The 26,546-nt window shown below is 39.6% G+C and overlaps 1 protein-coding gene across 2 annotated transcripts; it reads right to left on the bottom strand.

The window, feature by feature from the left end:
- Positions 1-1,885: 1,885 nt before the first annotated feature.
- CAND1 (cullin associated and neddylation dissociated 1) lies at positions 1,886-26,544 on the bottom strand. 2 transcript variants are annotated; one of them, XR_014502074.1, is made up of 15 exons: positions 25,983-26,544; positions 20,702-20,845; positions 19,006-19,160; positions 16,519-16,642; positions 15,410-15,666; positions 15,210-15,315; positions 14,039-14,184; positions 13,270-13,562; positions 12,621-12,762; positions 9,910-11,403; positions 7,118-7,213; positions 5,023-5,785; positions 4,495-4,935; positions 3,635-3,742; positions 1,886-2,443 (listed from the first exon to the last, which is right to left on the bottom strand). XR_014502074.1 is itself a non-coding variant. In XM_083399393.1 (15 exons), the coding sequence occupies exons 1-15, from the start codon at positions 26,048-26,050 to the stop codon at positions 2,219-2,221; spliced, it is 3,693 nt and encodes a 1,230-aa protein (XP_083255519.1). In that variant the 5' UTR covers positions 26,051-26,495; the 3' UTR covers positions 1,886-2,218. The 2 variants fall into 2 exon arrangements, 1 of the variants encoding a protein (XP_083255519.1); XM_083399393.1 differs by having other exon boundaries at positions 4,495-4,659; positions 5,616-5,785; positions 25,983-26,495.
- Between the last annotated feature and the right edge of the window lie 2 nt (positions 26,545-26,546).

Below are 26,546 nucleotides of genomic sequence, written 5' to 3'. Positions count from 1 at the left end.
CCCAGGAACATGGCCAATAGGCAGAGATGGTGGGACAGCCACATGTTCTCTTTCTTCAGTAGTTACTGAGAAGTTTCTCTGCCTGGTTCCCTGTAACCTCACTTCTTGCAGGAAGGGAACCGCTAGAAGGCCCTCGGTGCTGGACCTCAGTGTCCAGGCTGAACAATGGGGGTGGAGATGCTCCTTGAGCTATACTGGGCCGAGGCCATTTAGGGCTTTAAAGATCAGAACCAACAGTTTGAATTGAGCTCAGAATTGTGCTACCTAATAGAAGGCTTGTGTCAGTTTGTAGGAAAACCAGTTTATCTTACCCACCTCTGGCAATTCTGGACTCTACTTGATTTTCAGCACCTGTTAGGCATTTTTTGTCTGTTAGTTTCAGTAAAAGACCCATTTGCTACTTAGTGCTTATTATTCTTGGGACCCACTACCTATAGTTTCTACTATACTGAGAAACGTGAAGAGGACTCAAAGAACCTAGGCAACAAGAACTTACATGTCAGAAGGCTCACAATGAATTTACTCGAACATAGTCTTCCATTGTCCATCTACTCCTATGTAACAGGTTGCTACTATTTGCCAAAACAAGATGGGAGGGAAATACCCTTTTTCTTTCTAAGTTTCCTGCCTCTATTTTTCTAGCAGTAAATATGAACACTTGCAGCAGAATAATGAAGTAGAAGGTTTTTTCCAAATAAATCCACTGTTTTCCCAGTTGCTATGGGCATGGAACCTAGGGTAAAGTAAGTTCACGAAAGGAAATTTTTTGGTCTCCTCCACTCCACAAAAGCAACTCTTGAAAATACTGGATGGGTTGATTGCTAAGGAGAAAACCACATAAAATTGAACCAATATTGAGGGAAGGGTTCAGGTGATGGCAGGGGCAAGAAGGGACCAGGAAACTCTCCTCCCATGAACTTCATTCAATAGCATCTCTTATGAGCCAAGCTATTATTTCTACCCTTTCTAGGATTGCCTAAGGCTGGCCCAGATCCTTCACCTTTGAGAGCAGTATGTGAAACAGAAGTATTGCTGAAGAATTTCATTTTATCAAGTAGTTCTTCGGTGCCCACCATTATTAAAAAATATTTTTGGAAAGGTATTTTAATGACCCCCCCCCCTTTTTACCATCACGTAATTTAATTTGTCATGTGCTGTCAACCATGAACTTCACTGACAAGACATAGTCTCCTCTTTCTTTAAAACTGTTTCCCAAACTTGGGTCTCCAGCTGTTTTGGACTACAACTCCCATCATCCCTAGCTAGGACTAGTGGTCAGGGATGATGGGAACTGTAGTTCAAAAACAGCTGGAGACTCAAGCTTGGGAAACACTGCTTTAGACCATTCCCCACAGCTATAGGCTCGAGTATCACCAGCATTGATACTAGAAGCTCAAAAGTTCCTCTCAAGCAATTTGACTTCTGTAGGTTTTGGTCTGTGGTTTTAAAAAAGTTTAAATACCTTGACATACCTAGGGTGGGTATAGAAAACACCACCTTATTTTTGGGTGTCCCCATTTCTCTTCCAAACTTAATCACCTGAGTGACTGACACCTTAAAACTGCAGTGATACAACAGTACTCATTTGAACAGTACTCACTTGAACTTAATTATTAATAAACGGCACATACTGTTTTACACATAACATATATTTGTAAACTTGTTCATGCAAAATTAGTGTGCACAACAGGGAACTGTTTACTCCCACACCTTTAAAAAGGACATGTTGGCATTTTTTTAACTGTGCCCAAGACCTCTGCACGATAATAAGTCTTACACAATTTTTAAACTGCCAGCCAAATCAATTCAAGTAGCTGAAACAGAAAGACAAAAGTTATACAAAAACACAGTAGATTTTTATATCAAGAAAAAAGGAAAAGAAAAATCATGGTCACAAATTTTTAAACTTTTAATCCTAAACATTACAGGGCAAACAGATGTTGGAATCTATTTCCATACACCATGCGTTTTAACCTTTTATTTCTATTTAATGTGTGTCCAAATCCACTAAAACTTGAGTGGTTTACAACTTTTGAGTTATGGAAATACATATTTCTGGAATAAATGCTAAAAAAAGCAACAATGGGGAAAAGCCAAACTGTCTCCATAAAGGTAAAATGGAACATTGTGAAGATTAGATACTTTTCTGTTTGTTTGTTTTTAACTTGTCAATTCAGTGCATCGTATGGTTCAAATTAATGGTTCCCATTCTGAGTATCTAACTAGTGTCCATTGATTCCAAATTAGTGGACGACGAATCTTTCTGGATGCTTTCAAAAATGGCTGCAAGCTCAGGATTAGAGCTTATCTGTGACTGAAATTCGCTCATCAGTGGACTTTTTTCTGCTTCTGGAATGGTTAATAATGCCGCTACTGCTCTCATGGCAGATCGCTTCAGTTCATCTTGCTTTTCAAATTCCTGCTTCACAGAATTTGCTTTTACCTGTTTAGTTAAAAAAAGATACATATTATATAAATTCAACAGTAAAATCTATCTAGAAAGCTATTCAAATGTATGCATACCCACATCAGATAGTATGTCCACTTGCTGAGTGACAGCAGAACAGAGAATACTAAACAAGAATTCATGAAATGCAAGATCACATTCACCCGGTGCTATACCAGCTGCACTGGCTCCCGGTGGAGTACAGGATCAAGTTTAAGGTGCTGGTTTTAACCTTTAAAGCCCTATACGGCCTAGGACCCTCGTACCTACGGGGCCGCCTCTCCTGGTATGTCCCACAGAGAAACTTATGGTCTTCAAATAAAAACATCTTTAAGGTCCCAGGCCACAGAGAGGTTAGGCTGGCCTCAACTAGAGCCAGGGCTTTTTCGGCTGTGGCTCCGATCTGGTGGAACGCTCTGTCATAAGAGACTAGGGCCCTGCGGGACTTGACATCTTTCTGCAGGGCCTGCAAGACAGAGCTGTTCCTCCAGGCCTTTGGCCAGGGCACAGCCTGACTCCCTCCTTCGGCAATCTTCGCGGAGCTCTGGCCCAATGGTTGCCATTGGTTTGATTTGAGTTAATTTTATAATGAATGATTTTAGAGTGTTGTGTTGTGTTGTACTGTTTTATTGTTGTTAGCTGCCCTGAGCCTGGCTTCGGCTGGGGAGGGCGGGATATAAATAAAATTTATTATTAGTAGTAGTAAGTAGCAGCCTTACATAATAGTGGCCAACTTAAGAGATTCACTAACTTCTGAACTACTACCCCTGACAACATTGTCTAGACAAGCCTCAATATTAAAACAAAAGTGCCATCATATAGCCACAAAAGCACGCTGCTAGAAATCAGGCTTCTCTTTCTTCTATCTAAAGCACACTTCTTGCTTTTGCTTCAATCAAGACTATTCCTAGGTATAAACTGAAATAATAACTGAAAGTTTCTTAAGGTAACACATGGGTGAAGAAACCTCTGAATAGACAGGACCACAAGCCACATATGAAAGCTGCTTACAAAACATGATCAGAGAAAAAACTGGGTGAAATAGAGAAACAGTATGCTGAGAAAGAATAGTGGCTTCAAAAGATTATCTTTCCAAGACTGAGTCTGTGACCAAAGTAATATATATATGAGACTATGCTTTACAATTATCCTGTAGGCTAATTCAAACCAATTCAATTCACACAATACCTTGGTTGTACATGTAGCACGTAAGGGTTCAACCAGTCTATCCAGCCTCTGCAAAACTGCACTTGGACACAGGGTAGACAGTCTCACCAGCATCAAAAATGTTAGCATCTGGTTAAGAAGAAATAAAAACTGAATAAATAACAAAGTTTTAGCCACTGCTAAGAACAGATTTTAAGTATCAGAAAATCTAACTGTGACTCTACAAGTATAGGGAGAAAAAGCAGTATCCAGGATCCATATTCTCTTGACTATACTTTTTTGATGTTTCTCTACCACCAAACCAATCATTTGAATGTTGTCTTCATTAGTCAAATTCATGCTGAACTGGAAGCAATTGCTTATCAAAGCTGATAATATGCTGTAATTCATATTGCTGGAAGCCTCTGGACTACCAATGGCTATTTCCTGTAGAAGGAATCGTCTTTAAGAAAAACAGTTTCCATATAATAGCACGAAATCAGGGAAAAGAAAAGCAGCAGCAGCAGACTTCATCTTCCTTTCCTTTGCTGTCCCCCCTAGGTGCTCCTCCAGAGCAGACTGTGCTGGGAGGCTGGACAGAGGAGAATAGGAAGGGGAAATCATGTTTGTGCAAATAGAAACTTGTTGAGCAAGTGGGATAACCACAACTGGCTATCACCCTGACCAGGAATTAGGTGCCCTACCTTGAGGGCAGAATAAAGGACAGAAAAAGCTTTCATTAATTTTTGTACAAAGCCAATACCACCTTCCCATGTTTTTTTTTTTTTACAGTTTTATTGCAATTTTTCAGCAACTAGCTTACAAATATCTGCATCCGTATATGTATATGCATATGTATATGTGCGTACAAATACACATATAAGCAAATAACAAGCACTAACCTTAATATCATAGTGATCCTTCAAACCATCTTCCACATGGTTTAGGAATTCAAAGATGTCTAGCCTATCAAGGCAGCTATCTAGCAGAGTGTACATACACTCAAAAGCTGCCTTTCTAATATCAAGACCATCATCAACTGTATGCTTAAATGGACCCATTTCAACCTGCAAATCAGATCAGAAATTGTTAAACACACTGAATACATTTAGTTATCAGTTGTTAATGAAATACGCCGAGTAAGAATTTACTAAGGAGCATTATGGCCTCTTAAAGCAAGAGGTCATATTTATTGTTCTTCAAGTCAAGTTGATGAAAGTAGTGTGTATTCCGACAACAGCAAGTTTCCATGTCCCAAGCCATGAAACCCACCACCTGCCACTATTTATCTGGTTTTTAAGAGGCAAGCAAACCTGTTTTCAAAATTATGTTCTTACATTTGCCTAGCTTTTATAAGATACATCTTTTGTGTATCATATAAAATAATAAATTACATCAAAATCATTTTTAGTATCAGATTTAATGTCAACATTGAATTTCCCTTCACAATTAAGAGTAGATTTTGCATTCGCAAGTTACACTCTGTATGCCCACAATTCTGCAGTAAGATGAATCACATTAAAATTAAATTGGAGCTGATTGTATGGGAAAACCTATATGACTTGTGAAGAGATTCTGGGACATGACTCATTTGGCTTGTCTCCCTTTGTAACAATGCACGTAGTGAACACAAAACATTTTGCATTGCTCTTTATTCCAGTAGCTCAATACCTTCCCAGTATTTTCATTTCTGGTACTATGAAAGATGTTTATTGAAATTCGTTACAATATGGCAGTTTTCAAATTATATTTCATGCATGTTCCTCACTCAAGGTAAACTTATGGTCTCTCTTAACTCCTATCATCATATAAAATATGATGAGTTTCTTCAATAATTCTAGGCAAAAGCACTCATACACAAAACTTTCCAGAAGGACTTGGCTTTAGTTAGCCACCTAATCAGTACAGAAAACAGTTGCCTGAACTTGCACAAGGATCTGAACTCAAAAATACTTAAACAGAAAACATTAGCTATTCTAAACACCACTGCTTACTCACCCTGTAACATGAGCGGATTACATACCTCTCTTATTAGTTCCTTTCTCACTTTTGTTTCATTATAAAGATGTGGAAGCACAGTATCTAAAAGGTCCCTTATTAGTGACGGTTTATTGTGTGCTGCTGAATTAAATGTTACCAGAGCTACTCGTCTCACATTCAGGTCTGGATCTTCCAATGTTTTCAAAAAGTCACCTGCAATCGTTTAAAGAAAGTTATCAGCATATGCTCCTGTTCAATATTTGCCGCTCTTGAACTTCCCACTAGCTTCTCCCTGCCCAATTGATGTTTGTAAAAGGCAAGGCCATGAATTAGGAGGGGTTGGATTAGTATGTCATCTCATGGGGAAAAATGGGCTACAGGTGACAAACAACAATACACTTACTATAAATAAAAAGTGAGTCTCACTTTCCTTACACATTTCCTCTTACGACATGTTGCAAAAGCATAACTGTACTTTGTACTAACTGGTTTGCCTACATTTTTGTGAAATACGGCAGCAATTATCATTCCAATGCATATTTACCTTTTGAACAACCAATTTACTTTGATAATTCATCAAGTTTGTGAGAAGTTTTTGAGAACTTCATGTGTACAGTGGTACCTCGTGTTACGTACTCAATCTGTTCCAGAAGTCCATTCGTAACAGGAAACCACTCGTAACATGAGGCGCACTTGCTCTAATGGCGCCTCCCACTGCTGCCGCACCGCGGCTTCCGCTCACATCCCGAGGCAAAGGTCAAGGGGCATCTACTTCCGGGTTAGCAGAGCGTGTAACCCGCAGCATTTGTAAGGGGGACAGTACATAACACGAGGTGCCACTGTACAATCTTCCCCCACCCCCAGTTCCTCTATGAGTGGCACAATTAATCAAATCTGAAAACTGCCACTTTCAGTTTTCACAGTTCATGGTCTCAGACAGCCCTGTTCCAGGACTTTAAGAAATTAATTCTCCAATTTAAGGGGAAAGCATGTTTCAAAGAAACCATACAGGAAATGGCAAACATGAATAAGACAAACCAATGACTTTAAAAGGAGTAAGATTTTTCCAGCTACCTTATCAGAAAGTATCCACTTTGTTTTTTTTTTTTTTAGACTACGTACAATTCAATGACTCCACAAAAAGCCTCATTCATGGGCTGCAGCGATTATACTGCACCTACACAACCCATTCTCACTTTTCATTAAAGCATCTTTGAGCAAACATTTGTTGTGCTACACTATTATTGGACATAGCTTTGAATAAATTTATAGACAATACAAAAATTAATGAGCATGTTAAAACAAAGAGTTTGCTTTAAGCTGGGAGAATCCCTGCTTCCATTTAAAAGGGAAGCATTATCCTTTCCTAGGAAAACCTCAAGTACTTGAGTCACCCTCTTTTCCCCCAGACCTGAAAAAAGCTACATTTGACACCAGTACCTAGAAAATACTGACCTTTTAAAACACACTCACATGCACACATGGAAGAAAGTATGTCATCTCATGGTAAATTGCACTGCTTGAAATAATTGCAATTTCACTTACCTATACAATTCTTTAATAATGGGTCTATGGGCTGTGGATGGTCAGAGATTGTGAACTTCACAGCAGTGACCACTGAACTTCGAGCATATGATGATCCTAATAACAAAAAAATTAACCAGAATGCTTGAACAATGTCCTCATTGTCCCATGCTGTAGTATGCAATTACAAAAACATCATGATTATTAATAAGAATGACAACTTTTTAAAACACTGGTATTTTATTAATACACAATTCATCCTGTAGCATTTTCCTTAGTGGGGATTCAAAAAACTACTTACTACGGAAATGAATCACACAAATCCAATTAATATTTTTTTTCAACAGCTGCCCCCCCATGCCAAATTACAAGCAGAATTTGAAAGGTTCCTAATGTTAAATTCAAAAGCAGTTTACCACGTCACGGGGCAATCACTCCGGGTAATTAAGAAAAACAATAAGAAAAGGTCAGACCTCAGAGGGTTGTCTCCAACTAAGTCAAACATTGAGTTGACCTACTTGAAATCAAAGGACTTCAGTTAGTTGGGTCCATTAGTTTCAGTGGGTAAGACAAATGCTGTATAAGAATCCACTGAAATCAATGGACTTAAATTAGTCAAACAGGTATACATGATGGAACACAAAATTAGGTTCTATGCATGTTAAGCCTAGTCTAGTGGGTATTATAGTAGCAGTTCTGCTAAGAAGAACCCCCTTTCCGATTTAAAGCTGTCAGTTTAACACAACAATTTTACAGATACACTGCAGGAATGTCATGGGGTTCAAGATGTTAAAAACATTCCAAGCTGAGTGTAAAAAGTTATGATTTTAAGATAGTATGTTGTGATTAAACATTTAAAACAAATATCTCAATAATAGCAGCATTGGCAACTTCAGTCCATATTTTCTCAGGATATTTTATCCTCAATACATTGTTTCCTTTTATCTAGTTACTGTTTTTACATCTCTCTATTTTGTTTTTATGTAATTCATATCTAGCAAGTTGTTCTGGGGACACATTGAACGGTGAAGTATATCCAGCAAATAATACTAACTTTGATTTTTTTCTATAAGCAAATAATGAATTTTGTGCCTTTGGCATGCACACTCCAAAGCAAAGGCCTATTAAACAGTTTCTAGAGAAGCTGATTAATCATGTTTCAAATAAGAAAATAAGTTAGGAGCAAGCATAGACTTTTGGCTTGTCATATTTAGACAATGGAAGCACTTCACCACACCAAGCATAGCTAAGCTACGGATTCTGTAGCGATAGCCACCAACTCTGATGTTTTTAACTTTGCTCTTTCTTCAAATTGCTCAGCTCAGTGTACATAATTATTCCCTTGTGAAAGAAGTTGAAAAATGGTGACTGACCCAACGTCATCCAGTAAGCTTGATAGCTAAGTTAAGATTTAAACTCTGGTTTTGTACTCTGCTTACTATTATAAGCCATATGGTTCTGCAGTATGATACAGATAAGAACATAAAAAGAACCTTTGCTAGATCAGACCTAAGGCCCAACATCCTGTTCTCACAGTGGTCATTGAGATGTCTATGAGAAACGATTAGGACTTCACTTGTCTGCTTCTCATCCCCAAGAAGTGGTACAGTGATATACTGGCTCCGATACATAGGCATCATGACTAACAGCCACTCCTCCATGAATTTGTCCAATCCCCTTTTAAAATGAATTTTATTTAAATCTGCAACCCTATTCCGAACAAAATTGGGCCACAGCAGCCACATAAATATGGTTTTGGACCTTAGGTTCTCAGATTTTAATGTTTTGCTGAATTATGTACAGGTCCTTTGGAACCTGGCAGAAGGGACAATTTAACTTCTTTCTAAGGGCATTTGTAGTGGCTAAACATCTAACACTTCAATATTGGAAGAGGTCTACTCCCCATATCATACAGGGACAGAACTCAGCTGGTGACCTTCCAAAAGCACAAAAAAGATGGGAAATTATCTGATATCTGGATTCATTATACACATCTATTTGCTTGAATGTCTTGAGCACTGGCCTGGATCACTAACCATTCCCTGCCACACTTGTATGAACAGAACGTATTGTCTTGGTTTTTATTATTTAGCTTATATTGTCTGACGTTGTTTGTTTCTGTTTGAATAATTCAATTTAAAAAATGGGTCGCAGATCTACTAGAAATGTGTTCCACTAGGATTGTCTAGGCAGCAATGGCCAATTGTTCTATTACAATAAGAACTGTAGCACATGGAATTAGCAAACCTTTTTCGCTAATGGTAGGCTGAAGACTTCCTGCCCTTGTTTTTCTTTTTATCTCCATAAGCAATCACATAGCTAAAATGTCACCCAGATGAATCAAAGATGATCAGAACAGACAAAAATGGTGGACTAGAATCAACACCTGGACATAAGGGGTTTCCACAGAAATATATGGACATAGGTAATCTAATTTCTATCGGTCAGTATAAATATCACTTTGACTGATCTCAAACTATCCTTGTTGCAATCCTTTTGGCAGGACAATATTAAATAGATCATCTCTGTGTAATATTCTTTGTACAGCGCTTTTAAAGTGGTCTGAAAAAATCCTTATAATACTTCCCTCTTAAGTGAGTGACATTTTCTAATTATTACCCGCAAAACATAACTTAGTTTTCAGTTTTTAAGAGTTACAATTTCTGTTTAAGACATGCACCGAAGAAATCCTTCTCTTCTAAAACTATTCTAAAACAGTCTGAAACTATTACAACTGAATAGGACCATTCTGGAGAAATTAGTTGTGGGTGGTATCCCAAAACAGTACATGAAGATATTAAAAGTTTACAAACCTGAAAGCAAATATCCTTTAAGGCGCGGTAGCAGAGTCTCTGGGTCTATTAAAGTAAGCTTCCCCAAGCATTCAGCAACAACATTTCTGGTACCCTCTTCTGCACACTCACAGTGTTTCAGGAGCAAAGACCAGATGCTCTCCACATATGGTTTGAGGCCTTGCACTGTTGCGGAGCTAATTATCTCCTTCAAGGAATGGAGCAGAAGGTATTGCCTTTTAGGTTGACTAGTAATTTCTTGTAAGACAAACGGGAGGTACTCAGGAAGGTTGCCGACACTGATGCTGCCCAATGCGTAAGAAGCTGCTGATTTCACTTCTTCACTTGGAGAGGAGAATGCTTCTAATATTACAGATTTTAGCTCTATTTGTCCACTTAAGTCAATGTGGTGTCCAACTTCCCCAAGAGAAAGCAAAGCAAGGAGACGGATGGAATCTGTTGACCTTGAGTTCTTAACATCTTGAATGAACTGACCTACTACTGCTGGTCCCTCTTTAGGGCATGCTCGTGTCAGGGCAGCTACACATTTGGCAATGGAATAATAAGACTGCTTGTGAGTAAGTGCTGTACTCTGAGAGTACACTGGTCCCGTTAACATACGCAATAAGTCCATATATCCTAAGTTACTTGTTCCAGTCACAACCAGAGCTTGGAAAAATTCTAGCATGGCACTAAGTGCTCCACCCTGCAATAATGGTGACCTCACCAGCCCAATAAGTTCATTCAGTATGGAGCCACTGATTTTCGAGAGAGAAGAAGGATAAACTTTCGCAAGGGTGGTCAGAAAACTAATGGCCATTTGTGACACATGCATATCACTCTCGCTGATGAGAGGTGGAAGCTCATCCAGGACAGCATCAATCATAGCAGCTGTCAAGCTGTCACTGTAGTTTTTGATTAATATGTCTAAAGCAGAAAGAGTTCCTAGTTTCAGAGCTCTCTGGTTCTTTCGGAGGAAAGAAGCAAGGATAGGAACACCTTCTCCTAGAACTGGCCTCAGATCTATCTTCAGCGGAGAACCAGCTATCAGAGTCAAAGCCTTCACAGTGGTTAGCCGAGTGATCTCGTTTTTTAGTCTCTCTAAGAAGATCTGAAGTGTACTAGGAAGGTCAGAGCCAAGATTGTCGCCGAGACTGCAAATGATTTGACCCATACAGGAGATTGCCCTCTCTTTTACTTCCTGGTCAATATCAGCAGCTTTGAGTCTCTTGATTGTACATGTAAACAAATCTTTGATGTAAGGGCTTGCATCAAAAGAGGAAGGCTGATCCAGAGGCCGGATGACTTTCACAAGCTGCTGGGTAACCAACAGCGCCTCAGATGTTATTTTATAAAATGGGTCTCCAACGCATGCCACAACAGGAGGCACCAATGCTTGAACATGAGGGTGAAAAACTTGGGGTGTGTGATTGCAGAGGATCACATACAAACACGATAAAGCATCTATCTTCAGATTAGAAGAACTTGATTTGTCGTTCAGTGAAAAAATTATCCCTGTAAGAAGAATAAAGAGTTAATTCACACAATTGTATATCTGAAGCACATTTGCTGATTTAAAGCAGGTTACAAACCAGTAAGTTTCTGAACTTATACTTAAGTAGCGCAGATAGGAAAAGGTGATTTGATGGTTTATCCAATATTTTTCATTAAGAGCAAAATTTTTGTCTAATTTTGAACCTCCTCTTGGCTCAGTTTTTTACTCAGAACTCATCTTTCCAAACAAAGCCTTTTATACAAATCCTATTAACCCAACAGATTCAATCTAGGTTTTGCTTCTAACTGTAACCACACCAGCAATCCTTCAAAATCAGAGCTTCCTTGGGCCTGTTTCTGCTCTTTCATGCACCCAACAGTCAAGCGATTTTACAATAGCTTAGTAGCAGCCACCCAATCTAAAAATTTTGTGCTACTAAAAGAATATGGTTTGCCAGAGAATGAAGCAGGGAGGACAAAATGATTCCTGGACCTAATCCTATTCATGTTTGGAGGCTTGCCACTAGGTATTTTATGCTTTGGATGCATACTGGTTTTTCTAGTTTAATGACACTTGCATATTGTCTCCAATCACAATAAAGGTCTACAATCTTGCTAAAAACAATCTGACTTGCATTACTCCTTCCCTGATCCTGGTTATATTTTTCACATTATTTCCATCTCTCATACCATTTCGATTCATTATTCTGTATGCATTTTATGTTTTATCTGAAACCACAGATAAAAAACTGCAAGCAAGTCATACCTTGGTTTTCGAACAGCTTAGTTCTCGAACATTTTGGCTCCCAAATGCTGCAAACCCAGAAATGACTGTTTGGAAGCCAAACGCCCGTTGGGGCTTCCAATTGGCTGCAGGAGCTTTAGTTTTTGAACGTTTTGAAAACTGAACGGACTTCCGGAACGGATTCCGTTCGACTTCCAAGGTACGACTGTATTACCAACCATAAAAGAAATATCTATTATTAGCATCTCTTCTATCTGAATATCTTTCTCAAGGAACTCCAGTTGCAATGTACAGGAATAAATTCAATAGAGAACAAGTAAATGTACAGATATAGTTGTAGAAAGCTTGGTAAAATACACACACATAGTACACTACATGAGAACCAAAATTCTAATAATATGCCACTTCTATGCAAAATATATAAGCATGCTTCAAAGCATTACCAGATGTCAAGGTTAAAACTTTACAACATGTTAAGATATATTTTTCATACCTGGGACAAGTACAGGAATATGCTGTGTGAGAGCCCCAGGCAAGACATTGACCAACTCTGTTAGCATGTTAAAACAACACTGACGAGTCTTCACACTCTTCTCCTTCATCTGTTTGTGCAAGGCTTTAACAATGTTGGGAACCTGTAATTATTATATACTTGTTACAATGTTCAGCAGTTAGCACTTTTTATATATACAACCCGACAGGTTTTGTGTGATTCTTAAGTAAATATGAGGACCACGGACATTCAGACAGAAGTAAGCTTTAGGCACTTTGCAGAAAGCCCAGCAAATTTCAAAAATAGCAAAGATGCCTAAAAGTAGCACAAACAAGTATCTACTCAAATAATGGGGTTTCTCCTTCCTTCCCCCTAATAGATTTTGTGGGCACAGAGGGGGCTTGTTGGGGGAGACAGAAATCCTATGTCGCATTATGAAAGCAGGCAGTCACCACTCGGCATCTAAAGTGGTCGACGGCAGCACAATTCCAAAAGCTCTAGATTATAAAGACAGTAAAACTCCTAAACTTTCTAAAACACGTTGCTTTGAGGGAAAGGTGCAGATTAATGTTTCCCCCTTTCTCACGTTTATCCAGAGCAAACAATATGGCCTTTTATTTTACAAAATATCCATGTTTTATCCACCAACCTGACTCTGAAGCATTGTTAAAGGAGTCTCTCCTTGTTCCATGGCATCAGGATCACAGAGCCAACTCTGCACAGGACGCGTTTGTTTTAAAAGAGAGAGATATGCATGGAAAACATCTGCTTTTACGTTTTCCTCTCGTTCCTTGAATCTAGCAATTAAAGCAGGAGACACCGTCTTGTAGAACTCTGGTAACATTTCATGTCGCGTACTGACTACAGCGTCCAAGCATTTCGCAGCTGCACGTCTAACTTTCCAGCTCATGTCATCATCATCACTGTATTCATCATCGCTCCCTTTTGGGGTGGGGAGGAAATAAAAGGTTTCTGTGTTATATATAAAATCATAACTAAAGCCCATAGCCTAGAGATCACTTTGTATTTTATTATTTGGGTATTAATACAAATACAAACAAAGCATACAAGCAACATTAGGCAAATCAATGACTATCAATCTGACAATTACTGCTCTCAGGTAAACCTCATTAAAAGGAATGGATTTATCTTGGAACATTCACTTCACTGAACATTTCACATCATTCCCCCATAGTTCTAAGTGCCAGTTTGCAATTTACAATTTACAAAATTTGGTTACTCCCTGCTGGCCTCCAATGGTAAGAGGCAAATTACTTTCACAAAGACTGGGCTGGAGTGTCCTTTTCTAACAAAGCTCTGCCATTACACTATGAAAACATTTCATTTAGGATGCTGCACTAATAACTGTATGTGCTATCTTAAGATACTTGAATATTTCAATCTTCACACAAGTTCACCTTGATCATCATCATCTCCACCATCAGCATCCATAGCATTCTCATCTTCATCTTCATCATCGTAATTGTAGTTGGGATCATATGTAAGGTACTTAAGACAAATGTTTATAATGGTAGTTACATGAGGATAAACTTCTTTAGGACATCTGCATAATAAGCATAACATTAATTAGGAATCTACCGAAAATAAAGCATCACTCAGTATTGCTATAGGATTGAACTGGGTCTATCAGCAAAACTGTATAGAACAATGGTAAAGTAATATATAATAAGTGGTTCTCTCTGGCCAAGCTAGTGAAGAATAAATATTTTCAGGATAAAATGGGAGGGCAGGGCTTCTGGGTGGCAATCCCAAGAGAACCAGAGTAATCTGGGGAAAGTGACCCAAATGAATTATTCTGTGCTTATCAATGAATCACATGAATTTCTTATGTGCTGATTTTGGCACAGTCAGCGCTACTTCCCAAGCCAAGTCCCAAGCAAAGCCAGTGCACAATGTGCCATCTCTTCTCAATGCCCTTTCTAAGGCAACTTCCTCTCATTTAGAGGTGTGCATGCCAGGAACATCTAACCCCAAAAGGGCTGGAATCTGGATGTTTAGGTGCCCATTCCCACTCCGCTACAAAGCAACAGAAGCAACTGGGGGAAGGGGCAGAAGAGGAAGAGTGGCAGGGCAATGCAGGATTCTGATTCCGAGGTAATCCCCACATACTATTCTAAATTACATGGAAGATCATATTTAGCAAAGTATTCCTGTGCAGATGTTTTCATCACATATTAGACAGAATCAGACTCTGCACATGTTCACTGCAACTGATGCTTTGGGGAAATGCTACTTTGTAGCATTGGCACATCATAAGGCCTAGGTTTAGCTATATCTATGTATCCTGTGAAGTGGTATTTGAACGGAAACTTTTAAGAATCCACTTCTCAATAGCTGCATTATTTATGCTAGGGAGATATTAGTTGCATTAAAGTCAAAGATAGCAATGCAAGCAGTAAAAAATTAATTTCTACCAATGACACTCAAAATATTATGCAACTTAACAATTTAAGGGTTCCCACCATGTTTAACCAGAGCCTCTTCTCAGTGCCTCTAAAGCTTGCTTTCAACTTATTTCATACTGTTAAGTTAACCAGGAAAAAACAAGTGCACCTATTACCACCTTACCTCCTAACAAAAGATTCAAATGCTTGAATGCAATATTCTCGAAGCTCATCATCATCTACATTACAGAATTTTACTACCAAAGGGATAATTTTTTCCAGGTATTCACCTGACAACAGAAAACAGAAACAGTCATTCATGGGGAACATTTAACATTTCATGTGAAAAATAGGAAGATTTCAATAATATGCAAATTTATTTACCTATTCTATGACCTGCTTGCCTACTGATGGCAGCAATACACTGTATATAGGTCCTTGTTGTTGACATGGAATCATTTTTAGAAAGCTCTGTCAACAGATGCTCAATGAGGTCAACAAACACTATGTTTCCACAACTCATAACAAGATGACCAAGAGCAATGATGGTTCTTTTTCTCACAGCAAGCCTTGGACTAGTCAGCTGAGGAAGCAGGCATGTCAGAATAGAAGGATGGAAGTTAACAAGCAATCCTCCTTGCCTTAAAAAAGACAAAAATTAAGTTAGAATAAAACAAATTTTATTGTCCGGGCATTTCAATTTTTTAAATTTTATTTAATGGAATTTGTAAGCCACTTAATCATAAAAACCTCTAAGTGGTTTACATAAAATATAGACTGAAATTATCAATAAAGGCCAAGAGTTACAAACTAACATATATATCACGTCAGCAGTTAAGAAAATATGCATTACAAAAACAAATTACACATTAAAATACATATCAACAGCTGGATAGGCTTGCCTTAACAAAAATGTTTTTAGCAAGCACCATAAACAGTACAGGAAAGGGACCTGCCTAAAGTCAGTGGTGAAGGGAGTATAGGTTCTGCCAAACTAAAAAGCATATTTCCTACAAGTGCAGCATGAACATTATGCGGCACTTGTAAAAGTGCCAATTCTGTAGACATCTATAAGGTAAGGCAATCCTTCTAGTATACTGGTCCCAAACTGTAACGACTTTCTATACTAGTAGTAACACCTTCAATTTGGTCTCGAACAAATTGGCAGCAAGCATAGATTTCTGAGTAACAGTGCAATATGTTGACATGATCTTACTCCAGGTTTCCCCCTAAATTTACACTTCAAAGCTTTTCCCTAAGTATCTCTTAGCTGTCTTTTCTCTATCCAAAATATCAAAAAAATATGGAAGCAATAATTAATGCAAATTCAGCTTCAGCATTACATTTATTATGCATTTAACAACTCTGCACTCATTCAGCTTCATTAACATTCTCCTCAATAAAAAGTTTCCAGACATTAGAACTGCATATGAACATTACACAACTTTTTAAAGGAATTATTGTTTACAAGCATTTTTAACATGCATGTTTACCTGCTTAGCATATCAGCCATGATGTCTAAGGCCTCTAACTGAACAGACACATCCTCTTGCTTGGCGATAGCGCTGGTAAGACGCCCAGTGATCTTTTTACAGACATTAGCTGCTAATGCAGAACCTAGAAATAGGGAAACACCATAATAACATTTTGTCAGCATATATATGCTATTTCACAAGACATGTAACAAACCTGGTATGAACTTGAGCCATTTTCAAAACAAGTGTGGGTTATCTAGTGGTAGATTTATTAGAACCAATTATTGTGGGTAGCAGTGTTAGTTTGTGTTGCAGCAAAAACAACTAACAGTCTTGCGGCATCGTAGGGACTAACAAATTTAGTATGACAAACTTTCATGGAGTAGAGTCCACTTCATTCTGATTACTGCCTAGTAATCTGAACTCTGGTAATGCAGGAAAAAACACACACATGCATACACCATAATCCAGTAAGAGCAATCCATGAGTAAAGCCCTCCCTACATTCCTGATCATGGCTCAAATTTCACTGAGGATTATTTAGAAGCAGTATATTAGAAGAAACTAGCTAGTAAAGCAGAACAGCTGCATATATAAAGACTTCTATTACTGTTTTAAAAGTGAGAATTTCAATAAAGTGTTGAACTCTTGGTTGCTTCTGTTGAGGATATTCCATTCCATTTCCATCCCCTCCCAGTTTTGTTTATTTTTTCTGTGAGCAATCTGTGTCCACTTAACATGTACAGTTATCACTGGTCTGTAACAATCATAACCATAATACAGTGGTGCCTCGCAAGACGAAAAGAATCCGTTCCGGGAGTCTTTTCGTCTTGCGGTTTTTTCATCTTGCAAAGCAAGCCCATTGACGGAGTAGCGCTATTAGCACTTTAAGGGCTAAAAACGGCTTTTTTAGGGGTGGGGGATTAGCGGTTTTGCTGCTAAAATGCTTTTAGCAGCTTAGCGATTCAGAAAAAGGGGTTTTGGAGCGGAAAACCCCCCCGAAAATTTTCATCATTTTTCGTCTTGCGAAGCAAGCCCATAGGGAAATTCATCTTGCGAAGCGCCTCTGCAGACGGAAAACCCTTTCGTCTTGCGGGTTTTCCGTCTTGCGAGGCATTCGTCTTGCGGGGCACCACTGTAATAAATTACTTGTACCCCGCCCATCTGACAGGGTTGCCCCAGTCCAGTCACTCTAGGGGGCTTCCAACAGAATATAACAGAACACAGGAAAACATTACAAACTTTCCAATACAGGGCCGCCTTCAGGTGTCTACGGAAAGTTGTGTAATTGTTTATCTCTTTGACATCTGATGGGAGGGTGTTCAACAGTGCAGGTGCCACTACTGAAAAGGCACTCTTAATTTTTCTCTCAGTATTTTTTATACTTCTGTAAAACTTGCCCCCCACCAAAAGTGTGTTTGTGCTACATAAACAATAGCATTTGCACCTCAAGATTATATAAAGGGAACACAGTTATTGTAAAAGTCAAAGTAAGGTACTTTCTCGAGCTTTTAATTTGTAATTTGAACTTCATTGTATGTGTTTCTTTCACAGACAACTCTAATTACACAGAAACTCAGTAGTAGCACTCCTTTCCTAATCCAGTATAGGAAATTGACTGACCAACTAGCAAAATCAGGATCCCAAACTGAAGGCCATTAAAAATAGAATCAGGTTGAATTGTGGATTTTTGCAGTTTGGATTCAATATGTTCTATTTATTTCCATTATTTTCATTTTTCTGAAACTACTGTCACAAGTAGTCTGAGATTAAAACCAGACTGAACGACTCTTTTCCTTAAGGTGAAGATTCATAATTAATTTAAGTAGTGAAATTTAAAACACTAGTTTCAGCGTTAGCCACAACAGGAGGTGAATTATCCCCAGAAAAAATGTTTGTACCTTAAAACTTAGAAATATTTTTGTATAATTCTTGGTATGATCAATAGCTAGCATTAACAAGAGCCGGTAAGCAGCAGAAGAGGATCAGGATGAATCAAAGCGGCCAAGAAGAACCTTCAGTTGGACAGAGTGGAATGAAGTACAAAGTTGCTGACCCAGAGGCCCACTGAATTACTGTAGACTGCCATCCTTGTGAAACTTCAAATATTACATAGCGAAAGCATCAATTACACCACACAACCTTAATGGGGGAAATTAACTTCGACTGTAGCACAGTCCGCACATTTTCAGGCATAAATCCTGGGCCATGCTGCACAACATAATGGTGTTACAGAATACCATACACAGAACCTTAACCAAAGACCATAGTATGTCCACCAGCTTTAGTTCTTGAACTCCTCTTGTCTCTTCTCCAAACACAAATACCCCAGCTAAAAATCAGAACACAATAAGAACATCTAAGGGCAAAGATGGCATCAGAAAAATCTTTTATCTCCAAGTTAAGTAAATCTTAGTGTTAGCTAGAATTTAACTGAATCCAATTTCATTAATCAATATCAAACTAGAAGAGACATGACTAAATATAGAGAAGTAGTAGAAATTACCACTGGAAGCAGGAGGAAGTTCTCCAATGACTGTTTTAAGGCCAATGCTTGAAATATCACGTAGCTGCTCTTTATCAGAAAGCATGTTAGTACAGAGGGTATCTACAATTGTCTCCACTTGGTATTCTTTCACTTTACTCACCAGGGGCCCAAGGCTGTAACGAAACCAAAACAGCATTTAATACACTTTAAAAACTGATTCATCACATCTAAAATGTTAGAAATTCACTTACCTGTACACTCGTACCTTGGTTGCCGAATGCCTTGGAACTCCTACGTTTCGGCTCCTGAACAATCGAAAACTGGAAATGAGTGTTCCGGTTTTCGAATGATTTTCGGAAGCTGAACATCTGGCGTGGTTTCCGATTGGCTGCAGGATGCTCCTGCAGCCAATCGGAAGCCGCGTCTCGAGTTTCGAACAGTTCCGGGAGTCGAATGCACAGACAGGTCAATCTATGGTAACCTGCATTCAGGCGAATATAGTTTTATAAAACATCCTGGGACATTCTCAAAGTTGGCAACTAATGCCACATTTACAGGATGTATATGGAACAATTTATTGGAACTTAGCTCCGTTACTCAAAAAAGTGTTTAGAATACATGATAAACATGCAACACCAGATGGTGCTGGAGAGTAAAAAAAAATCTTTGTGATTTTCCATTGCATTTTTGTTGTTGTTACAACGATTTAATTTCTGAGTTATTAATAGTGGTTTTCCCTATGTGCAGATCCACCTCAGGCCCCCAAAACCCATGGGCAATTTTGATAGGTCAATCATCCAACAGCAAATTTCAGGAGAGGTCCCCCCCCCCCCACTTTGCACATGAAGTTTGATTTCAGGTGCTGCTGATAAACGTGCCTGCAAACCCCCCTTTCAGAATGGAGCCACATTTTTACCTGTCCCATACCTGATATCATATACTATGTCTGATGCAGGGCAAGTGGGTGTGGCTTTGCCAAAATGGCCTCAGAGATCAACTGGAGAAGCCTGTTCGGGCTAATTAAGTCTACAGGTCAGGGGTTCCCCACTGCAGTATTAACATCACAAATACAGAGTGATAATCAACTAACATATTTTGTGACATGTCCAAACCAGTTACTAACAATTTCAGTAGGTTATTTCAAGCTGCATTTTCACATCAGGAAATGTAAGTTAATAATTAATTTTAAATTCATGTCCGTTATCCATGACACAACTATCCAGCTTTTAAATATATCTAAACCAAACACTATCTCCTTTGTTATACAATTATATGTAGACTAGCTAAGTAGTAATTACAGGGACCGTTCCAATATTAAGTGATCATTCACTCCACCTTTGGCCTTCAAACAGATGGGAAGGTGTGAAATACAGATATCTGCAGATATTTATAAAAATATGAAATGTGTAGAAAGAGTGAATACTATCTTTTTTTCTTTGAGAGTCAACTAATGAAATTGACCAGCAGGAGTTTCAGAAGGAACAGCAATATTTCACTGACTAATATTCACAGTACCAAAAATGTAATCAAATAGGAAACAAGAATATGATCTATCTCCATTATACTCTGCTGGTGATCTTCTCAGGGGCATCAAACATGCATTTTATGGAGACAAAATGCTGGACTAGACAAACAAAGCAATTCTTATATGCTCAATATAGAATCAAGTCAATGCATAAGAATTTAAAAACTCTAATCACAGACACATACATACCATTTGACTGCTAAATTTTGTACTTCACCATTTTTATCTTCCAGCAACTTCAGAATCATTTTCACAACCTTCCTTTCACTATCATCATCTAACTTGATAGAATCTTTCTGTAGTTCAGTCATCAAGTCATTTGTTGCCATAAACCTATACAAAAGAAAAGGCAATTCAATTTGTATACTATAGCTTTACAGCACAATCTAAGTTAATGTTTTCCACGATTCATATTCAAATGGGCTTACATTCAAAACCATATCAAGTGTATACATTTGACTTGCAACTTGCACAGGGTTACGTTCTGGGGATGGCACATAAAGCCAAAATTGCAGTGTTAAAACAACTGACCCACGCAAGCATCCTTACCTTCCCAAAGCCCACACCAAAGCAGGTCTCCCCCTGCCCCCCGCCAATGCAAGGAAGAGCTTTTAGCTCTCTGCCTTACATACCTGGTTCTGGAAAAGCTTTGTGTAGCAAGAACTTCTCAGAGCCCCAAAAGCAAGGCAGAGAGTTTAAAAGCTCTTTCCACACTGGGTTTTCATGTCACAGAAAGAACTTTTAAGCTCTCCACCTTGCCTCCATTTAATTTGTGCGGTGTCAGCTGGCTGATCACCAACTATGTAAAGCTGTGATTGCGGAAATTAAATGTACACAAATGACAACTCGACTGTATTCCCATCCCCCAAAGTTCACTAATGTAAAAAGATGGGCAGATGACTTTTGCAGATTCCCCCTTCTCACTGCAGCCACTTGTGTCCCCAATAAACCCTGATCCAAAAGGCTGAGAGGCCTTCCAGAAAGGCATGAAAGGTGGTGCAGGGGGACTTGCAGCAGGAAGGGGGAAATCAGTAAAAATCACCTCTCCTACTCTTACGTTATAGTGGATGCTTCCACTGAATCAAAATCCATTCCATAAACAGAATGGTAGCATTAGATGTCATTCATAACTAATAAGCAACATGCTACTTTTGAATAGTAGAATATTAGGGTGCAAATATTTAATAGTAGTTTTCATAGTATCTCTATGAAAACTACTATATCTCTTTTAATAAATTTGTAATATTTTATTACATTGAAGAATGATGGTGTTTCCTGCTTGGCAGGGGGTTGGACTCGATGGCCCTTGTGGTCTCTTCCAACTCTATGATTCTAAGAAGTTATCATATGCAATATCTTTATGCTATAACATAGATAGGTTCTAGAGCACAGTTCAAAGGCACGTATTGTAACAACTTTACTAACACTAAGCAAGCTTGGAAGGGTGACACCGCAGAACTCTATACCCACCCTGAGACCTGTAAGTATTAGGCAGTATACAAATTTTAATGAAATAATGAAAATAAAATAATAATAAGCCTAATGAAATGCAGATTATAAATGTAATAAATAACAGTTGCACAGAAAATTGGAAACAACTTTTGTCATGAACAAAAGATTGTTATTCTTTACTGTGGTTTTTATTAATGGAGACTTGGTCAATAAATATTACACAGGGGTCTTCTGTTTCCCTCGACACTCACTAGCCTGGCCACCCCTGTACAGCAGGAGTAGCCAACACGGTTCTTCCGAATGTTCTAAACTACAACTCCCACCAGCCCAGACAGCATGGTGATTTGTCAGGGATGGTGGGAGTTCCAAACCATAATGTCTGGAAAGCACTGTGTCAGCTACCACTGCTGGTGCGTGCTTTTTGCTCTTTTGTCTTAAGATAGATAGTTTTGTTCTTAAATGATAACAGCTACTGAAGCACTATACTGTTTTTTATACATCTTAGCATAGCACCTCTCTGAAGTTTTGCAGGTAGGTAAAGAAAACACCAGTAGCTGGCTTCTGCTTGTCGGGTTTTGTTTTATGGATATGGCTTTAACACAACACTTCTCAAAGGGCAGGAGAGGATGGCAAGTGTAGTGGGAAGATTCAAAGAAACATTTCAACATTTCAGTGTAGTGTTATATAGTTTTTTAAGTTGAAGAATATGAATAGATGTTGTTGCTATATTTTCAAAATGAGAGCAAGAGCATCAAGTGATCCTGCAAGCTCATACCTCTCATTGCATTGGTATACATACTTAAGGTCAGTGCTTTTTTTTCTAAAAAAAGTTTGACTCAAGAAAACCACCATTTTAAAGTTCAAATCTGGAAAAATAAATACAGTAAATGGACAAAAGTACAGATTCACAAAATGTTTAGGGGTATGTGTACCCCTCCGCACCCTCTGAAAGAAAGCACTGCTTAAGGTACGTATGTAAGAGGCTCGTTTATAATTATAGTGGTACCTCGGGTCACAAACTTAATTTGTTCTGGAGGACCATTCTTAACCTGAAACTGTTCTTAACTAGAGGCGTGCTTTCGCTAATGGGGCCTCCCGCTGCCACCAGCTCACAATTTCCGTTCTCATTCTGGGGCAAAGTTCTCAACCCGAGGTACTACTTCCGGGGTAGTGGAGTTTGTAACCCGAAGTGTTTGTAACCACTGTATATTTTGGAAATGATTCATGTTCTTATGTAGCTGCATTGTTTTATACTTTATGTTTTATACTTCTTTCAAAGATATAGAATGCTTTCGTAGTATTAAAAATGTGGTTCTGCAGCATTTATGGAAAACTGTAACAAACCTAGCTCCTGCCTTCAAAGCTTCATTTTTAAAAAGAAAACATGGAAAAAGGATGGCTCCATCATGCTGCTACACCTAGTACCACATGCCCCAGAGATGTACTGGAAACTCTGCAATCAATTACTAGCCCAAACATCATGATGTTTAGGAACTGAGTGAAGGATTTTTTAAGAAGGCTTTTCCTGAGGTGTGACCCAGTGAGGATTGGGCGATATCAGGTTTTCAACATGGCAATATATCACCAGCTGAACATCACAATATATCACAATGTCTGAAGTAAGGATGGAATTATGTAGAGGGAAAAGCCTGATCATTTATGGAATATTGATTGTACATCTGTAGAAATGCTTTATAGTTTTTAGAGTTTATAGGAATGATTATATTGCTTTAGAGTTTGAATAAATGGCTTTATTGTCTTTTAAGAAAAGTACTTTTAATATTTTACTTCATTTTTATATTCTTGTGCACTGCTTCAATTGTTTCTGGCTGTAATGGTAATGGGTACAGAAAGTCCTCAATGTTCTCTTTCTTGGTCAATAGGAGTACAGTTTGAGCAAATGCCAAAGGTATGATCTTGAATGATTGCTAGCTGTACCTCTTGACTCCAGTGAATAAAAGAAGCTGTTGGGATAAATGGTATTACATTTTCTCTCCCTCACATCTACAGGAAAATGCAAAACGTTCCACAGCAGCTTAGTGCATAGGTAAACACATGCCATGTGAGATCATGCGTTTCTATGCTCCCACTTGTGTGAAAATACCCGCCTTCTACTCTTTTTGAAATTAATCAAGACACATTACTTTTACACTAATGTAACATACTAACCATAGGTAGCATTAATCAAAGATCACAAATAGCTTCAAACTCCAGCTTGAAAATGAACATGATTATTTAGCATTACCATTTGTACAAAAATAAAGCTGCTGCATTGTAGCAAGCTCTGAAAAGGAAAGGGTGGGGAGAGAGGAAGGTGTGTTTGAGCCCATGGGTACGCTTCTGGTCCTCCACTCAAAATTAGGAACTCTGAAATAAGTATGTAAGGGGGGGGCTTAGAAAAGTAGTGGTGGTGGGATTAGAATAGGTCTCCCCAACTTTCCCAATTTCTTCCAGACCTTCACATGCAACTAGGCCAGAACCACAAACCAATTACACAAAGAAGGATTTTTCTAACTGACATGAGGGCTGAAAAGGAAGCAGAAGAAAGGCATACAAGAAGTTTAAAATACAGAGGAATATATCAACAGGTGAGCTGCACATTAATGAAGGAGCTCACAATGGCAAGTCAAATTATGGTGGAGTGACATCTTCAGAGAGTGCCTCTAACTAGCTCATATATGGTTCATTTTCAAAAGTGGATCAGCACTTATTCTGAGTAACGCAAAACAAAATCAAACTAGTATGAAGATGTGACAAGTAACTTGGTTCATTAAACTGATGCAGGTGCAATACATCTAATACCTTAACCAAACCACACAGAATCAGGGTTGGGCCACAGGATTTTGCACTGCCTTACTGCCCTTCACAGGTGAATTCATGTTTCTATATTACCACACTTACAACTACATGAAACATGACAAATTCTTATACAGGAACAATATCTATGCAGTAAAAAATATGCAAAATGCATGTATGTGAATACCTTTTCTGCTACGCACATACATACATGTAAGACTACCACATGTATATCAAAGTACATTCTCTAAAGGAATTTTATAATACTAAGATCATCTTTGACAAGGAATGTGAAACCACAAGAAGTTTGAGCCAATACTAAACTCTTGTCAAAAGTACTGCATGTACTGAAAAATACTATTTCAAAGGATCAACTATATTGCCTGATTAAGAATGTTTGTGTTCGATTTAATTCCACCTATGACATTATGGATAAAAATTAAAACCATTTTGTTGGCCACATTCTTATTACTGTTATTTACTAATGAGGAATGAAAGGAAGCATACTCTACCACACCAAAGAGAAAAACCAGTGTGTCTGCAACATTTTATCCATCTTCTGTAATATAAACTGGATGCATATAAACCAAATCACCATACTGTATAACAAATACCTAAAACAGAGCCAGTGTGTAAGCACAGAATCCAATGGGCCAATGCTGATGTTAAAAGTAATCCTTATGTACATCGCAATATTCACAGCTTGATACTCTCTGCACGTTTACTAGAAGTCCCAATGGTCAACAGCTTTTGTTCCAACTAAACCTGCTTTAAGGCTGCAAATACAGGCTGCAGGGGAAACAAGTCCACCTTACACGGCAACACGGACGAGCATAATGGAAAGTACAAAATGCCGAGCAGCCTCCGGGGCGCGTAGGAAACAGCAAACTTGCGGGCAACTTTCCGAGGAAAAGCGATGCCCGTGCGGCCGCGCCAGGGCCTCCTGGTTCCCCTTCGCAGCCCTGCGGAGCACAAAAGCCACGAGCGGGGCTCGGCCTCCTCCTCCTCCTGCCCAACGGGCGCCAACCCAGGCCCGAGGCACGTTGGGTGCGGCAGGAGAACCGACGCGGCCGCGGTCTGGCCGGGGCAAGCCGGAAAAGGCCGAGGAGGCGGCGGAGTGGGGGGGGGGGGGGAGAGAGATCGGTGAGCCGGGGGTATGAGGGCGAGGAGGCTCCTCTTTCGCCTGGGCCGAGCCTGGAGCGGGCTACCTGAGAGGCCTTACCTGAAGTCCTTGTCGCTCGACGTCATTTTCTCCAGCAAGTTGGAGATGTGGTACGAGGCACTCGCCATGTTGATGGTCCCGGTGGGGGCCGCGTCTCGCCGGCTCCACGTCGCCCAGTGCTGTGTGTGGCGGCGGCGGCGAAGGGTGGGACGGGGCGGGCCCTTGTCTGGCGAGAGAGCGCGGCGGAGGACGAGGCGGCGGCGACGGTTCCGCGCGGCGCTCTTCCCCGAGGCGGGGGTGGAACACGGCGAGGCGGGCGGGGGGCGGGGAGGATTAGCGCGCGCGCCGCACGGAGGTCAGAACCATCGCCTGGCACTCGCGCGCGGGAACAGTCAAAGGGAGGGCCGGGAGGAAGAGGGGGCGAGGAGGGAGGAGGAGGAGGAGGGAGGAAGAACGAGAGCGACCTCTCTCTTCTCTCAGGCGAATGGAGGAGGAGGAGGGCCCGACACCCGGCCGTCTGTTTGCCTCGCGCTCGAGGCCTAAGGTCAAAGTTCAAGGAGGCCCTCGCGCGAAAGGCGGGGGGGGGGGTACTGCGCGCTCAACGTCGCTACTTCGCAGGCCTCG

Source organism: Podarcis tiliguerta (assembly GCF_965153285.1).
Source record: "Podarcis tiliguerta genome assembly, chromosome: 10".
Taxonomy (NCBI): domain Eukaryota; kingdom Metazoa; phylum Chordata; class Lepidosauria; order Squamata; family Lacertidae; genus Podarcis; species Podarcis tiliguerta.
The sequence above is the reverse complement of the archived record's forward strand: the minus strand, read 5'-3'. Positions and strand labels throughout refer to the sequence as shown.

Bases quoted from the DNA above. Each gene is read 5' to 3' on its own strand.
- CAND1 (XM_083399393.1), bottom strand. From the start codon at position 26,050: ATGGCGAGTGCCTCGTACCACATCTCCAACTTGCTGGAGAAAATGACG. The intron at 20,846-25,982 runs GTAAGGCCTCTC...TCTTTTGTATAG, and splicing joins TCGAGCGACAAGGACTTCAG to GTTTATGGCAACAAATGACT. The intron at 13,563-14,038 runs GTGAACTTGTGT...CCACCCCAAAAG, and splicing joins TGGAGATGATGATGATCAAG to GGAGCGATGATGAATACAGT.